The 17,748-nt window shown below is 50.4% G+C and overlaps 2 protein-coding genes across 8 annotated transcripts in view; both read left to right on the top strand.

Annotated features, from left to right (window-relative positions):
• Positions 1 to 1,951, top strand: part of LOC128110072 (epoxide hydrolase 1) — an 88,766-nt gene extending 86,815 nt beyond the window's left edge. For all 4 annotated transcript variants that reach the window (XM_052737825.1, XM_052737826.1, XM_052737827.1 and 1 more), the window contains exons 8-9: positions 993 to 1,118; positions 1,523 to 1,951. In XM_052737825.1, coding sequence (XP_052593785.1) covers positions 993 to 1,118; positions 1,523 to 1,724 — 328 coding nt within the window. In that variant the 3' untranslated portion in view covers positions 1,725 to 1,951. The remainder of the gene's footprint in view (positions 1 to 992; positions 1,119 to 1,522) is intronic.
• A 112-nt stretch (positions 1,952 to 2,063) lies between these two features.
• Positions 2,064 to 17,748, top strand: part of LOC128110071 (epoxide hydrolase 1-like) — a 28,849-nt gene continuing 13,164 nt past the window's right edge. The window contains exons 1-2 of one of the 4 annotated variants that reach the window (XM_052737824.1): positions 2,064 to 2,741; positions 14,308 to 14,495. In XM_052737824.1, the coding sequence (XP_052593784.1) occupies positions 14,313 to 14,495 (183 nt within the window). In that variant the 5' untranslated portion in view covers positions 2,064 to 2,741; positions 14,308 to 14,312. Of the gene's footprint in view, positions 2,742 to 4,121; positions 10,281 to 13,822; positions 14,496 to 17,748 lie in introns of those variants that run through there. The other 3 variants (XM_052737823.1, XM_052737822.1, XM_052737821.1) reach the window with 3 other exon arrangements.

The following is a 17,748-nucleotide window of genomic DNA, read 5'->3' as shown; positions in this document are numbered from 1 at the left end:
GGCATGATCACATTCAGGGGCAGACTGTGAGACATCCAAGTGAGGGTGTGTCCATTCAGAGCCTGGATCCCCAGAGGTAGAGCTTGGGTAAAATATCATAAGGAAGAGACAGTCCGGTGTGATCTGGTTAAATATCACAGAAAATGTGGGTGGTGGCATCTAGGGATGCTGGGAAGTCTTGTTGACTACAGAGGAGGGAAAGGAAGGACAGAGGGATGGGACAGACAGACTAAAAGGACAGAGTCTGATAAGAGCTCACTCCTACAGACCTTAGCAATAAGAGCAGTTTCAGGAAGCAGGACTGAGAAAGGATGGAGTTGAGGGTAGAGCAGAGTGGAGATGGAGAGATGGGAAGGGCAGCTGGGAGAAGGGGCCCAGGGGCACCGTGAGACCAGATAGTGTGGCTAGCCCAGGAGGAGGAAGAAGCCAGCGTGGACAAGGAGGCCGATGGGTGATTCAGGGGCCAACACTGGCAGATCACAACTCTAGGGCAGAAAAACCGGAAATGCCAGGCCCAGACTCGTCTGCCAGACTAAGATAGTCTCAGAAAGGGCAACCAGGGAGGTGGGACTGTGATAGACTTGTGACCCATCAGGACACGTCCAAGGGCCTTTGGAGGAGTCAGCAACTGGGATCCAGTGGGGTCGGTCAGCAGGGTTCGGAGGTCACTTGGGGCTGTAGCTAGTCACAGTTAAGACTCATAAGACCACAGGGCTGAATCTCTGAGGTCAGCAAGTGTCACAGAAGGAATGGCAGCATTCTGCAGTGGAGGGTCAAAACAGAGGCCCTTCTACAAGACAGACAGCTACCAGGGATCGCTGGAGCTGCGGAAGGTCACGCCCTTGAGTGGCAACTCTAACTCATCAACCCTTCCCTGGGCTCCCAGCATATGAGAGCTAGACCTTACCTGATGTCTCAGCCTGAAGGGGCGGCCCTCTGTTCCCGACAGCCATGGCTTTCACTGAGCCTGGACATCCTGTGCTCTTTCCCAGGAAGTTCTCCCTGGAAGATCTGCTGACCAACATCATGATCTACTGGACAACAGGAACCATTGTCTCCTCCCAGCGCTTCTACAAGGAGAACTTGGGCCAGGGCATCAATGTCCATAGGCATGAGAGGTAAGCCGGGCTGAACAGGGAGGGGGCCTCTGGGGATGGGGCTCCGGCTGGGAGCCACTTGGCCTTTAATCCAAAGAAGGTGTGATGGCATCAGATGTTCTCGGGATCCTGGTCTGCTGGGACAGAGGCACTGGGATCTGCAAGGTCCACATGGAGACCTTCAAGTGACATCAAGACTAGCGGAGTGGGCATTTAGAGGCTCACGTGACCTGTCACATGGTCCTCCCAAGCAGAGAGGGTCCTTAGTGAATGAAAAGTAGGGACTATAATGGAAGGGTAGTGTAACCCCTTGTCTCTAGGGCTCCATATGACCTCGCTGAGTCCTCCCCAGGCCATAGCAGTCTCCTCTGGAAACAGAAGAACACAGCGCCTCAGCCTCATCCCCCCCGCCCTCTTCCTCACAGGATGAAGGTCTTCGTGCCCACCGGCTATTCCGCTTTCCCTTCCGAGCTACTGCACGCTCCAGAAAAGTGGGTGAAGGTCAAGTACCCCAAGCTCATCTCCTATTCCTACATGGAAAGTGGGGGCCACTTTGCTGCCTTTGAAGAGCCCAAGCTTCTGGCCCAGGACATCCGCAAGTTCGTGTCCCTGGCTGAGCTGCAGTAATGACCCTAGATACCAACCAAGGCTTTAGTTACAGCCCTGGTTCCTCCCAAGTCACACGGAGGGGAGATGACCCCTTTCTAAAGAATAAGTTTTTGCCCCCTGACCACACTAAGGGCCCTGACTTAACCCCTCACAGAGTCACCTCTCACCACCCCCACGTGGATCACCCCACTACACACCTGTGTTAAGCTACTTTGCTTTGATGATAAATGGTTTTATTTCTAAGAGTGTCTGGACCAAATGCCATGTATTTCTTAGACACCCACATGGGGCTTCCCTTCCAAAAGAGAGTTGCCGGGTGCCCCCTCCCCCATCATGGAGTCCTGCTGGACCCTCTGAACCTGGCCCTGCTCACTAGGGCAGAGAGGCAGTTAGATGCCACCAGGGGTCAAGGCTGTGCTCCAGGAGACTGCTAGCATCTCCTGAGCCACTCACGGTGCACAGGCCACTGGGAACAGAAGTTTTGTGGCTGGCCGTTGTCCTGTGAGAAGATCTGAGTATCTCAGACCCAGCCAGCCCTCCAGATGAGCCCAGAGAGGTCTGCAAAGCTGTGTTGGTCCAATGGTCCTCTGGCTGAGGTGTAGGGAAGGCTCACCCGTGCTTGGATCTGTGCCGCCAGAGCAGGACCTCCTTCTCTACCCTGAAGGATCTCCCCATCATGATCCTGTACCTCAGGCATTCCCCAGAGGACAGCAGAGAGGATGCTCTTTGCCAAAAGCAGCTGCCCAGCTCCAAGCCCCAACTGGGGAAACACAAGGGACGGCCTGACCTTCTGCGGGTTGCAGCTTCAGACTGAGGACACCCCAACACTCAACCTGGGCACCCCACTCTCCAACTCCCACGCTGTCTTCATATCCTCCCGTGAGCCCCATGGCACTGCCTCTCACTTTAGAAGGGACAGACACTGAGGTGGGGTCTCACCAGCTGGGCCCAGTGGAACTTTATTCATAGGCCTCACTGTCTGTGCTTTCTCTGTGATGACCCAGAACCTCTGTCCTGATCCAGCCTGAGTCCCAGGTAACGTGATACAGAAACCCAGAACAGCAGTAGGGATTGGCCGGGGGGGGGGGGGGGGGGGGGGGTTTACAGCTGCTAGAATCAGCAACAGCAGGAGCCTTCCCTGTCCCCACACCTTCTCTCTGGGAGTCCCTAAGTGGGGCTGCAATGAGACTCTGGAACCCATCTGGAGTCCATATCAGGCCTGACTGCTGCAGGATAGCAACAGAGATGTTTCCTCACTCCCCAGAGGACACACACCTTCCTGGTACTGTATTCTGGGAGATCCCCCCCTTTATTTGGGAAGCCAGGCTGTCTGTGGAGATGGGTGTGGGTCAGCCACGCCTCCTCCTGGCACAGGCTGGGAACGAGGGGTCTCCAGCACCCACCTGGCCTATTCTCTTGCTGTTTTCAGAGCCTCAGGTGCCCTTGAATGACGGTCCCTGGGGACCTTCTCATGAGGGACTTGTCCAAGGACAGACTATTCTAAGAAGAGTCCCTGACCTCAAGGAGGTATCCACTGCGAAGTCCAGGCCTGCTTTCCTGTCCTCAGCTATGAGGGCAGCGGCCATCACTGCTCTGCTGTCTGGGGCTCTGAGCCTCAGCCTCTCGCTGAGGCAACATCTGGAGGCTAGAGGAGAGGAGACCCAGGAAGGAAAGGGGTCCTGGCCTCTTATCCCTTTGGAGCAGATGCCTCATGCGGTTGCTGAGTTCAGAGGCATGTGTGTTTGCCGCCCCCTTGTGACCTCACCCATCCACAGAGCCTCCTGTTTTGGCTGCACTGAAAACCCAATTCTCCAGGCAGTGGGTCTGAGAGAAGGCAAGTGAGGAGGGCACTACAGCCCAGGGGGTGGGCATCCATCCCACAAGGCTTCCCCTTTATCTACAGGGGAGGCCTCCCAAGATTCCCAACAGTTACGTGAAACTTCCGTGAAGCCGTAAATCCACCACTTACTGCACACTGTGGCTGGAGCTGGCGTGGTGTGTGGTACCACAGTGACTATGAGCCACAGTGACTATGACAGAAATCTCTTCTTCCTTCTTCATACGTTTATGGGTCAAAGATTTGATCCTCAAGAGTCTCAGCATTTGATATCTTTTTCTTTACTCATATGTCAAGAACATTCACATTTCACTTGAGGGAATTGCTTCAAAGTCCCTCTTTGGCATTCCGAATGCCACACGATTCCCCTTGCCCACAGGGGCATCGTTAAGTGAAATAATGGCACCTGGCCCCAAGTACTGCCCACTGATCTGGTTAACCATACCGAGACTGGTGAGTGAGGGACAAGAAGCTAACACAGTGCGGATGAATGGGGACACAAGCCACACAGGACAGACTGAGAATGATGTGTGAGTGCGCTGCGCTTAAAGGTTTATTTCTAAAAAAAAAAAAAAAAAAAAAAGGAGATAAAAATTTGAAAGAAGATCAATCTATACCTATTTCTAGAATACATGATCCTATCTTTAAAAGACCCTAAAGGCTCAGCGGTTAAGAGCACTGTCGGCATTTTGAGAGGACCTGGGTTCTATCCCCAACACCCACATGGGGACTCACAACCATCTGTAACTCTAGTTCCTAGGAATCTGACGCCTTCTTCTGGCACACGTGTGGTATGCAGACATACATGTGAACAAAACTCTTATATAAAAAAAATTAAAGATGCTACCAAACACTCTTAGCTGATAAACCCTCTCAGCAAAGAACAGGATACAAAAGCATCATGTAAAGCTTTTCTATGTGCCAGTAACAAACTTGTTGAGAAAGAAATCAGACTCCACTCACAATAACTTTTAAAAGTAAAATACCAGGGCTGGAGAGATGGCTCAGCAGTTAAGAGCACTGGCTACTCTTCCGGAGGTTCAAATTCCCAACATCCACATGGCGACTCAGCCATCTGTGACTCCAGTTCCAGGAGATCCAGTGCCCTGTTCTGGCCTCTGCGGGCACCAGGCATGCATGCTGTGCACAGACATACATGCAGGCAAAACACCATCTACATAAAAGAATAACATTTTCAAGTTAATAAAAAACAAAACAGGATTGAATGTAGCAAAGGAGGTGAAAGACCTCTACACTAGAAACTTTAAGACACTGTAATGAAGAAATAAAAGACACTAGAAAATGGAAAGGTCTCCACCGCTCATGAATAGGTGGAGTTAATATTGTGAAAAGGCCAAATTACTGAAAGTGATCTATAGATTGAACTCAGTACCCATCAAAATTCCAACAATACATTTCACAAATCATAAAAAAAAACACTTCAAAAAAATCATAAAATTTATATGGAAACACAAAGAGCCCCAAATAGCCAAAGCAGTCCCAAGCAGAAAAAGCAGTGCTGGAATACCACAGTACCTGGCCTCAAATGACGTTTAAGAGCTGTAGTGACAAAAACATCATGATAAAAGACAAGCATAGACAGGCAGACCGATAGACTACCATGGAGGACCCAGACAGAGACCTATGCAGTGACAGCACCTGATGTTTCATCCTGGTGTCCAAAACACCTTGACAGAAAGCCTCAGCAAACGGAGATGAGAGAACTGGATATTCAAGTGCAGAAGAAAACTAGACCGCATCGCTCACCCTGTGCAAAAATCCATTCAAAGTGCATCAAAGACCTTCATGTAAGACCTGAGTCTCTGACTGGGTGGTGGTGGTGCACAGCTTTGATCCCAGCACTCCGGAGGCAGAGCCAGGTGGATCTCTGTGAGTTCGAAGCCAGCCTGGTCTACAGAGTGAGATCCAAGACAAGCACCAAAACTACACAGAGAAACCCTGTCTCAGGGAAGAAAAAAAAAAACTAAGTCTCTGAAACTGCTAAAAGGAAACAATTCAAGACATGCTGTAGACACAGACAAGGACTTAAATAGGCCAGGAAATAATCTCAAGAATTCACCAATCGACTACATGACATCAAAAACCTTCTGTGCAGCAAAGGAAACCATCAACTGAATGAGGGCACAGCCCACAGAGCTACACATCTGACAGAGCAGTGTGGTGTTATATCCTTATACTCAAATAAAGCTTGCCTGCAGATCAGAGGACAGAGCCAGCCACAGTTAGCCACAGAGGTCAGGCAGTGGTGGCACACACCTTTAATCCTAGCACTCGGGAGGTAGAGATCTGTTTGGATCTCTGTGAATTCAAAGCCACCCTGGACTACATGAAATTTATCCAGTTTAAAAGAGAAACAGCCAGGCAATGGTGATACACATCTCTAATTCCAGTACTTGGGAGTCGCATGCCTTGAATCCCAGCACTAGGAAGGTTGAGACAGGAAGAGATATGGCTGGGCAGAGAAAGGAGTATAAGGCGGGAGGAGACAGGAACTATAGTCCCTTTCGGCTGAGGACTCAGAGGCATTCAGTCTGAAGATCTGTGGAGACAGGATCTTCTCTTTTCAGCTGAGGAGTTGGCGAGGTGAGAAGTGGCTGTGGCTTGTTTCCTCTGATCTTCCAGCATTTACCCCAATATCTGGCTCCAGGTTTTTATTATAAGACCATTTAGGATTCGAGTAATATCGAGGATCTATACTGAGCTCCAAAAATGACACGCCTCCCCCCCCCAAATCATCCAGTCAATGGATGGCAAATGAACAGCTCAAAAGAGGGAAATGACCTGAAAAATACACGGAAAAGCAATGTCCTAAATATGGCAGCCACTGCCAGTGAGGATATGAGGAGGAACAGCCTATCCACTGCTCCTGGGAATGTAACTGGGATGCAGCTACTAAGGAAATTGGTAAGAAGCTCCTCGAGTTAAAACTAGAACTCCTGGGCAGGAGAAATGGCTCAGCCTGTGGAGACCCCATTTTCTACGGATTGCAAAAATAGTCACCACTGCCCGGGGGATGTGCTTCTCAGTTTCTTTGTGTGATGGGAGGGCCTATGGACAGAGCCATACAGATAGACCACCTTCCTGCCTCTGACTGGCATCCATCCTGATCCATGACCTGGCTTTTATCAGCTTTTCCTTTGAGGTAAAAAATGCAATCTGCCTCCTCCTGGCCAATGGTCTGGCCCTTGGCAGGCTGTGCTGCCCCTAAGGGTAGTGTCTTAGTTAGGATTTCTATTGCTGTGAAGAGACACCATGACCACAGCAGCTTTTATGAAGGAAAACATTTAATTAGGCTGGCTTACAGTTTCAGAGATTTAACTCATTGTCATTATGGTGGGACATGGTGGCGTGCAGGCAGAGTGGTGCTGGAGACGGAGCTGAGAGTCTTATATCTCAACCTGCAGGCAACAGGAAGTGGTCTGAAACACTAGATGTGTTTCAGATGGCCTGAGCTTATATGAGACCTCAGAGCCCACATCCATAGTAACACACTTCCTCCAACAAGGCCATACCTACTCCAACAAAGCCATGCCTCCTAACAGCGCCACACTCCCTATGAGGTTATGGGGCCCAATTCAATTCAAACCACCACAGGTAGTGTGAGGCTTAACACTATAAATGGCTGCTGAGGAGCAAACTGGGAGCTGGGCAACAGTGGATGCCCTGACGGCCAAAGAAGCATTCTTCAGACAGGAATTCTAATGGGCTTCATTGACATTTCTATACATGTCTCTATGGTTCTTTGCTCTGATCTACTGTCTAGTAACTTTTCCTGTTGCCCTATTAAAATACCTTAACAAAGCAACTTAAGGAAGGGAGCATTGATTTTGACTCAGTTCCGTGGTCCGTTGTGACAGAAAAGTCACAGGTGCAGGAGCGTGAGGTCACATTGTTCCCAGTCAGGATGCAGAGACAGATGAAAGTGTGCTCTGTGACTCCTGATCCCACCCCAGGGAGTGGTTCTGCACACAGTGAGTAGATCTCCCCACCTCAGTTAACCCAGTCATGATACTCCCCCACAGGCATGTCCAGGCTCACCCATCAGGAGATTTTGGAGCTCATCAGGTTGATAAGTGACTAGTCATCACACCTACCATTACAAGTCTCTTACTTCCACACTTTTCTTTAAATTGAGTCTCATTATGGAGCCCAGGCTGGCCTCGAACTTACACAGACCTGCCTGCCTCTGCCTCCCGGCTGCTGGGATGGAAGGTGTGTGCTGCCACAGCTGGCCACTCCCACATTTCTTTCCTCTTCTGGTGCCTTTCACTAATAGTGTCTCTTCTATTTTTAAGATGCCTTTTTCTTTCCTCCCTAGTTTTCTCATATGAAAGAAAACCTGTAATACTTGTGAGGGTTTGCTTGAGAAACCTCCCCCATAATCTCCAGCATTTGAACACTTAATGGGCTCTCATTTGGTGGCACTGTCTGGGGAAGGTTAGGACCTGAGGCTTTGCTGGAGGAAATATGTTCCTGGGGGCATGTTTGGAGTGCTTAAGGCCTCACCCAAGTTCTAACTGGGCTCTTTGCTTCACACTTGTGGTTAAGAGGTTAGGGCTGGGCACCCTGCTCCTGCCACAGCCCCCCACTTGCAGCCATGCTCCCCCACCATGATGAACTCTTATCCCTCTGGAACCGTAAGCTCAAACAAATCTTCTGTAAGTTGCTTGGTCATGGTGTTTCATTACAGCATCAGAAAAGCAACTAAAACACATGTCTTTCTGCGTCTGACTTTTGGCTTAACGTGATGACCTCAGCCTCTGTCCATTTGCCTGCAAAGTCATTCATCTTTATAGCTTAGTAAAAACCCCTTTGTGTATACATACCTCCTCATTTTCTTTATCCATTCATCTGTTATGGGTTTCTCTGCTGGTCTCTTGGCCTTGGAATAATGTAGTAATTGACATAGATGTGTAGGGTATCTCTGTGATGCTTTGACTTATATTCCTTCAGGTTTATAACCAATGCTATGGGTGGGTCGTATGGTGGTTCTAACTTTGGTTTCTTAAGGAACCTCCAAACTGATTTCCATAGTGGCTGCATTAATTCACATTCCTACCAACAGTGTGTAAAGATTCCTTTTGTTCCACATTCTCACTTGAATTGCCTACTTTTAGATATTTTGGTAGCAGCCTTTTTTTACTGGAATGGCAACACATTCCTTAATAGCAAAGTATGTTGGGCATTTTCCCTTCTGTTTATTGGCTCTTTGTTCCTCTTTTGAGATGTGTCTGCTCAAAGCATCGGCCCATTTATAAATTGGATTTTTTGTTTTTCTATTTGTTATTCTTTGTGTGTTCTATGCATTAATCTTCTGTTGCCTGAAACACTAGCCAAACCTTTCTCCCATCCCGAGGTCAATGCTTTGCTCTGCGGTGCAGAATTGCAGCGTGACACCATCCCACCTGTCAGCTTTTGCTGTTGTTTCCTGGGCCAGATTCAGTTCCGTGACTTGTGTCTTCTTCATGAATCTGTACACACTGTCTATTATCACATCCTGGAGACCCGACCTCCAGAAGGTCAATGCTGGCTGCTACTCTGGGCTAATCTAGAATAGCGTTTACTACCTGCTGTAAAATAAGGAGTGGAGGTTGGTAGATGTGGAACTATCACACTGTAGTCAAACCTGCCTTGTAGTCTGAGATCATGAGTCTCAAGGTCGCTTCCTTGAGCAAAGTACTGTCTTATCTTAATTAGAGTGTAAGAGGACAATTTAAATTTCACTTTAGATCTGTTACTTTGTTCTCCATTGTAACTTCACTTGGGCTTATTGGAAGAAAACACTTTCCAAGAAACTTACCCCATGGCAGACTAAAACTGAAGAACGTATTAGAATATACTATGAGTACACATGCATACACACTCATGACGAAGCTGTTCATAATTAGGCCCAGTGAGAGATTAGCAACAATAACTAATAATCCAGTTGAATGTTAACAGTGTTCTGCATTCTGTACAGGGGTGCCAGTATCACTGGACCTGAGCTTTGGAACTGTTATTAAATGAAATCAGGACACAGCTCTGCCATACTGTAATAGTCGATGTGACAACTGATCACTCCTAGGTAACTAACGGACACCTAGCATATACAGCTTGGATGCAGTGGACTAAGGCATGGCTTATGAAGCGGGTGGGATGGACTGGGACAATAGGAGCTGTAATCATGCCACTCAGGGCGGCACACGGTTCTAAATGATGAATTGTTTCTGAAATTTCAATATAGTATTTTTCAGGTTGCAATTTCCCCACATATAACCAAAATTCCACTAAAAAGGGAGACTGCTGGGCAAAGTTGGCATGGGCCGTCCTAACACTCTGTGTCCTTGATTCTCTTCCTTTAGATGGAGGTCCAGCGAAGTCCTCTTGGCACTTGGCCTCTGGGTCACTGAAGTTCATTCAGTTTGCTGTCTAAAGTCCAGAGTCATAACTGGCCTGTGCACACAGCCGATTAGCTGAGTCACTGGGGCCGTGCAAGTGTACAAAGAGAAAGTGGGTAGGGACTCACGCTCAGTCTGCCGGGCCTCTCCCAGGGGCTCTGGATGCTACTGTGTGCAGAGCTCCATAGGTCTGCTGCTTGAAGAGGGCTCAAGGAGCCAGCACTGAGCCCTGGTGGACAGCAGAGCACGCTGGGATAATCCTGCCCAAAAAGGAAAGCAGCTGCTCCTGTCCCCAAGGAAAGCAACAGCGGTGTTTTGGTCTCTCCCTGCTGCCGTCAGGTAGGGGGGCTGCTTGTCAAGTTCCCAGACAGGCCGGCCATCTTTCCTGCTGCCCGTCCTTGCGGCTCTCCTGATGACATCATGCAAACTTGTTCTCCTTAGCTTCCAGGACCTCTTCAGCTGGGTCCAAAACAACAGTGATTGTCTGTGCTGCCTGTGGGGCGGGGTGCTAGGGACGCAACAGGAGCCTAGACAGGCATAGTCTCACCTGCTGGTAACCGGATCCCTTATGATTTTAGCCTCAGGCTGGGTGAACCGCACGCAGGTGTCCTGCTGCCAGGGTGCTTACCCCCTGTGTCCCCCACAGACCCTGCACCTAGCCTACCTTCAATGCAGGGGGCAACAGAGGACATTGTGCCCCTTCTCAGAGAACAAGATTTCTGTCAGGGAGAAGGTATCTTTGGGTTTTAAAAAAAAGGAAAAAAAGAAGAAACCTGTTTCATCATTCCCTCTCTCTCTCTCTCTCTCCATTCTTTTCTTAATCCCCTTAAATCAGGGGGCCTGTCTGTGGCCATCCCTGGACTTTTTTAATTCAAGGAATGCTGGTCTCACCACCTAACTGACCATTATCATGGACAAGGGTCCTGGGGACAGCCACTGGGGGTGAGGAAAAGAAACCTTCGGTCTGCCAGGCTGGGGATGGGCACTGGATGCCATCCCCAGCATCCCTACGGCGCCCTCTGGCGGGCACAGGCAAAGCCTGCATCTGGCACTCTGAGACTCTGTAAACTGTCACAGAGACTCAGAGCCATGCAGAACTGAAGAGGGAAATGTGTGGGGAGTTCAAGTCTGTGTTCACAGGGTGTGGCTTCTAAAGATGGCTGGAGTGAGCGTTCAGTGTGCCTGCGATTCTAGCTAATGGGCTCGGGGTGAGTCTTGAAAGCCACAGCGGTATCTGATGTAGGATGGGGAGTCTGATCAGAGAGGAGCTGGCCATGGAGGGGGCTGAACCTGTGGGACAGCAGTGCCTAGGGACGGATGGCTATGAAGGAAGAAACAGATGACTCCAAGGCTGATGACAGGCCTGGGAATGTCGATAGGGTCACTTGTGAAACATAACCAGTTTGCACACGTGAGTTCCCACACACATCAGGAAGCAGATGCCCTATACCCAGCCACAGTACTGCAGAGTCCCTAGTGCTGGCCCTCTGCCCACCAGTATATTTAGGAAGAGCACTCACTGGCCCGATTCTCACCTTTAAGGGACTCTTAATAGGAGTATCCTGGGGCCTCTACCAACACCCAGGGAGAGGCTGACACACAGGCAGCATGTTTTCCTTCCTTGGACTTCCACTGCCTAGCGTGGCCCTGAGCCCATCTTGTCACCTCCATGCTCTGTCTTCCCGCTGGTCCTGAATGCATGGTGTCTTATGAAACCTCCCCGCCACTGTCCCGAGGACACAGTTCACGTTCCAGCCACCTTCTTCCGACAGAGCCATGCTGGCTGCTCCCTGGGAAAAGGGAAGCTGAGGAGCCAGGCCACAGTCTAGGCTGAGACTTACTGGTTTGCAGAAACTAAGTTCTTTTGCTCCTCTCTGAGGGAAAAAAAAAAAATGCACAGGAACCAAACAAATTCAGATCAACACATAACCAACCGGATTTTCTGAGCTTTAATAGGCCATGAGTAGCCACAGAAATTTGAGAACTGGTTGCATTGGGCCCAGGGGAGGGTAGGACATGGAAGAACCAGCTGTATATGGAGTGAGACACACAAGAGCCAGGAACCACATAGGGGACTGCACACGCCATGAGTACACTCCAACCAACTGGATTAGACACTTGAAGGGCGTGTGCGTTCTATTTCAATAAAGCTGTTGGAAATACGCAGAGATGATATGGGTGGGCAAAGACAGCTTCCTAATCCATTATCACCACCTGGACTCCATCTCCCAGAACCTTTGACCTCTTGCCACCCTTTGCACACCGCAAGGACGGCCCTCTACAGAGACAGAGCTCAGAGCAAGGAGCCCAGTCAGCTCTAGTCCCAGACCCAAGCCCTGCTGTCAGGCCCACAGTGACAGTCCCTCCTCTCCCAGGGATCTAGGTGTCAGAAAGCCTCCCTAGCAGCATCAGGAGCCGAAGACTCCCTCAAAGGTCCCAGGCCTCAGAATGCACCCCAGGGACCCATCCAGGGCCGTGCCAAAGTCGCCACATTATTTCCCCAGAATAGTTCATGGTTTTCTTGACGTAGTGGGAGTGTGGTGGGTTTACCTGTCCGGGAACACCTCAATCATAAACTATGACGTAGCTGGAACAGAGGGATGTTCTTAAAGGCCAAATAAGGAATGTGGGGCTCAATGAGAGAGGAAGAGTTTTGGCCCAATGTGGATGAGAATGTGGACTGTAGTCACAGCCACAGCAATTAAAACCAAACAAACCGCCGGGCGGTGGTGGCGCACGCCTTTAATCCCAGCACTCGGGAGGCAAAGCCAGGTGGATCTCTGTGAGTTCGAGGCCAGCCTGGTCTCCAAAGCGAGTACCAGGAAAGGCGCAAAGCTACACAGAGAAACCCTGTCTCGAAAAACCAAAAAAAAAAAAAAAAAAAAAAAAAAACCAAACAAACCAGCCAGGCAGTGGTGGCACACGCTTTTAATCCCAGTACTTGGGGGCAGAGGCAGGCAGATCTCTGTGAGTTCGAGGCCACCCTGGTCTACAAAGTGAGTTCCAGAACAGGCTCCAAAGCTACACAGAGACACTCTATCTCAGGAAAAAACAAAAACAAAACTTAAAGACACATGGCAGAGGTTATTTTTTAAATGACCTTTGACCGTAGTGATTGGTAAGGACAGTGCCCTCGGTCTGAGATGGAGTGCACAGTCACTGTGCTGACACCTTGAAGAACTACTTCTATGTGAGGCAGCGGTGGCTGTGTGCAAGCCTAGGGTGTGACAATCTTTGTTGACAGCTGCCATCAAACAATCATCAACCCCGGGGGTTCTTGTAAAAAGCAAACCACAGCTGAGACAGGAAGCATGGTTTTCGTTCTGTCGTCATTGACATTTTTCTTACAGGACAAACATGAATAGAGCCAGAGTCAGTGGGGAAGGTGCCAGGCAGGAACCCATTGGCACCTGGAATCTCTGGCCTGCCTGGCACCAAGTCCTGGCCAAGTCATTCCTCTTGCTGGTCCCCTCGTCTTGTAATGGAAATTTACCCCACCCAATGAGAAATTCAACCAGCACTCAGAGACAAAAGGAAAAACTCTTTAAAGTGTGCATCTGGAGCCCTGCATTAGGAGCCCTGCTAATGCTCGGGGAATTCAGCCTGGAAACCAATTTGTCACATTGTGTATAGAATGTTGTAATGTTATACACATTACACACACTTTCTTTTTTTTTTTTTTTTTTTTTTTTTTTTTTTTTGGTTTTTCGAGACAGGGTTTCTCTGTGTAGTTTTGCGCCTTTCCTGGGACTCACCTGGCAGCCCAGGCTGGCCTCGAACTCACAGAGATCCGCCTGGCTCTGCCTCCCGAGTGCTGGGATTAAAGGCGTGCGCCACCACCGCCCGGCTACACACACTTTCTTACACACACTTTCTTCTACAGGTGGCCTTTAAGCTCCTACACCGTTACATTTTTGAGCAAGTAAGCAAGTGTTGCAGACACGGAAACTTAAGGCTTTGGTTATCTCTATGATGCTTTTTTTTTTTTTTTTTCAATTGAGCTGATCACAGAGGCTGAGGAACACGACTGGAGCAGCTCTTGGGGACATTCCTTCAAGGCCGCTTGTCAAATGTTTGCTCTCTTCTGATGAGAGGAGGGGCGCGTGAGGAGCAAGTTTTAAAAGCACAACTTCAGGACACCTAAGTTCCAGCTAAGTCAGAACTATGAGGATTTCTTAGCACTCTCTATACTGTCTAGGAGATGTCTGTCTTACAGATATGCTCCAGTAACACTGAGGCAGGGACCTTCAGTAAGTTATTTCTGTGTAACTTAATGCTTCCTAAGCAGGTCTATTAGTGAACCCCTTTATGTCACGTTTAGTTAATGTTAGAGCTGTTACTTCTCTTTTTCCATTCAATCACCCAGGTGTCATGTGGCTGGAACTTCTCCTGGCTTCGGTGCTGGGCCTTGTCATCTACTGGTTTGTCTCCCGGGACAAGGAAGAAACCTTGCCACTTGAAGATGGCTGGTGGGGCCCAGGGTCGAAGCCCTCAGCCAGAGAAGATGAGAGCATCCGGTCTTTCAAGGTGGAGACATCAGACGAGGAGATCAAGGTGAGACGCCCTTTTACAGGCAGGAGCAAAAGCTGGAAGGTAGCCCTTCAGTGACCCCCTTTATCTTTCCAGCCTTCTTCCTCAAGCAAGACACAGATTGCTCCCAAGAAAGGTGTCCACTTTTCAGGGCCATCCCTCCAGTGTCTCCCCATCCTTAACCTGAGGCCCAGGATGGGTCAGGAGGACTCCCAAGGAGTCGTCTGTGTACAACAGGTCACAAGAGGCTGCTGTATTCGTTTCCCCTTGCCTAACCTAAAGGATGGTTGAGATAGCTTGAAGGGAAAAGTGAGCAGATGCCCCAGATTCTATGTGGGAGGCAATGCCCCCCAGGAAATGCAACAGCGTGGAGATCACAGGGTCAGCCTTAGGTGGGTCCTTACTGTGTATTGGGTACTCCTGGGCCCATCGTGATCTTTATCACGCTGCCCCATGGGGCTTGCTGTCTCAGCTCACAGAGGATAAAAATGAAGCTGAAAATGGTAGAGCCATGGGTCCCAGGAGAGTGTGTGAACAAGCAGAATGGTTAGAAATCATCTGCAATTCCAAGGCCACTCACAACCCCAGAGTCAAGAGAAGCAGACTAGTAGGGACAGAGAGCAAAGGGAAGGACCTCCTTAAGAGCCTGGATGGAGCAGGGCCTGAGGGGGGAGAACTGACATGGTCCAACCCATCCTTTTTTTTCACACTTAGTGCTTGAGTACCTACTGGGTGCAAGCACTCTATGGAATGCATGGGAGAAGACGGCCCTTCCCCCACTTCCCTCCCACAGCTCCACACACACATTCAGCATCGGTAGATGAGAAAGGAATGCATGGTGTTAAGATCTGGAGACCCAGCCGGGTGGTGGTGGCACGCGCCTTTAATCCCAGCACTCGGGAGGCAGAGCCAGGTGGATCTCTGTGAGTTTGAGGCCAGCCTGGGCTACCAAGTGAGTTCCAGGAAAGGTGCAAAGCTACACAGAGAAACCCTGTCTCGAAAAACCAAAAAAAAAAAAAAAAAGATCTGGAGACCCAGGGATCAGGAAGAATCAGTGTCATCAGACACATTGACGAAAGTTCCAAGGAGGAGGGGACCGAGAACCAGGAGGCTGAGGGCAGAAGCTAAGCGTTGAGGACTGCAAACCTGCTTGGGAAAGGCCAGAGCATGGGGGAAGTCTCTGGAAATGGTGGCACCTGAATTGTTTCTATGAGCTGAAATGAGCATGCCCAGATGGGTTGCTGGATTGGTATCTGATTCACACCCAGGGCACTTGGAACCTGTCTCCTAGACAGTCCATTTTATCTCACTGGGTTAGGGTGAGTCGTTCAACTGTTTGCGAGTGTTGGCACCTCACGGCTCAGAGGCCAAATGTAGCCTGTGACCTTTTCTTGCACTGGCCACTGTCAAGAATGGCTTTAATAGCTTGAGATCAGTGTGGACAAAAGCCAAAAGAAAGCTAATACTTGGAGGTATACAATGATTGTGCAGCATTTGAGCTTCAGTCATATACGTAAGTTTGATGGAACACGGCCTTACGGCTCCTTACAGGGGTCATCTGTGGCCATGGCCTCACTGCTCCTGCAGGGGCCATCTGTGACTGTGACCTCACTGCTCCTGCAGGGGTCATCTGTGACTGTGACCTCACTGCTCCTGCAGGGGTCATCTGTGACCTCACTGCTCCTGCAGGGGTCATCTGTGACTGTGACCTCACTGCTCCTGCAGGGGTCATCTGTGACTGTGACCTCACTGCTCCTGCAGGGGTCATCTGTGACTGTGACCTCACTGCTCCTGCAGGGGTCATCTGTGACTGTGACCTCACTGCTCCTGCAGGGGTCATCTGTGACTGTGACCTCACTGCTCCTGCAGGGGTCATCTGTGGCCTCACTGCTCCTGCAGGGGTCATCTGTGACTGTGACCTCACTGCTCCTGCAGGGGTCATCTGTGACCATGGCCTCACTGCTCCTGCAGGGGTCATCTGTGGCCTCACTGCTCCTGCAGGGTCATCTGTGACTGTGACCTCACTGCTCCTGCAGGGGTCATCTGTGACTGTGACCTCACTGCTCCTGCAGGGGTCATCTGTGACCTCACTGCTCCTGCAGGGGTCATCTGTGACTGTGACCTCACTGCTCCTGCAGGGGTCATCTGTGACTGTGACCTCACTGCTCCTGCAGGGGTCATCTGTGACTGTGGCCTCACTGCTCCTGCAGGGGTCATCTGTGACTGTGACCTCACTGCTCCTGCAGGGGTCATCTGTGGCCTCACTGCTCCTGCAGGGGTCATCTGTGACCGTGACCTCACTGCTCCTGCAGGGGCCATCTGTGACTGTGACCTCACTGCTCCTGCAGGGGTCATCTGTGACCATGACCTCACTGCTCCTGCAGGGGTCATCTGTGACTGTGACCTCACTGCTCCTGCAGGGGTCATCTGTGACTGTGACCTCACTGCTCCTGCAGGGGTCATCTGTGGTCATGACCTCACTGCTCCTGCAGGGGTCATCTGTGACTGTGACCTCACTGCTCCTGCAGGGGTCATCTGTGACTGTGACCTCACTGCTCCTGCAGGGGTCATCTGTGACCGTGACCTCACTGCTCCTGCAGGGGTCATCTGTGACCATGACCTCACTGCTCCTGCAGGGGTCATCTGTGACCGTGACCTCACTGCTCCTGCAGGGGTCATCTGTGACTGTGACCTCACTGCTCCTGCAGGGTCCATCTGTGACTGTGACCTCACTGCTCCTGCAGGGGTCATCTGTGACCGTGACCTCACTGCTCCTGCAGGGGTCATCTGTGACTGTGACCTCACTGCTCCTGCAGGGGTCATCTGTGACCATGACCTCACTGCTCCTGCAGGGGTCATCTGTGACTGTGACCTCACTGCTCCTGCAGGGGTCATCTGTGGTCATGACCTCACTGCTCCTGCAGGGTCATCTGTGACTGTGACCTCACTGCTCCTGCAGGGGTCATCTGTGACCTCACTGCTCCTGCAGGGGTCATCTGTGACCGTGACCTCACTGCTCCTGCAGGGGTCATCTGTGACCTCACTGCTCCTGCAGGGGTCATCTGTGACCGTGACCTCACTGCTCCTGCAGGGGTCATCTGTGACTGTGACCTCACTGCTCCTGCAGGGGTCATCTGTGACCTCACTGCTCCTGCAGAGGTCATCTGTGACCTCACTGCTCCTGCAGGGGTCATCTGTGACCATGACCTCACTGCTCCTGCAGGGGTCATCTGTGACTGTGACCTCACTGCTCCTGCAGGGGTCATCTGTGACCTCA

Source organism: Peromyscus californicus, unplaced genomic scaffold (assembly GCF_007827085.1).
Source record: "Peromyscus californicus insignis strain IS unplaced genomic scaffold, ASM782708v3 Scaffold_14__1_contigs__length_90479793_seg_2, whole genome shotgun sequence".
In the NCBI taxonomy this organism is placed as follows: domain Eukaryota; kingdom Metazoa; phylum Chordata; class Mammalia; order Rodentia; family Cricetidae; genus Peromyscus; species Peromyscus californicus.
This window is presented reverse-complemented; position numbering and strand designations above follow the sequence as displayed.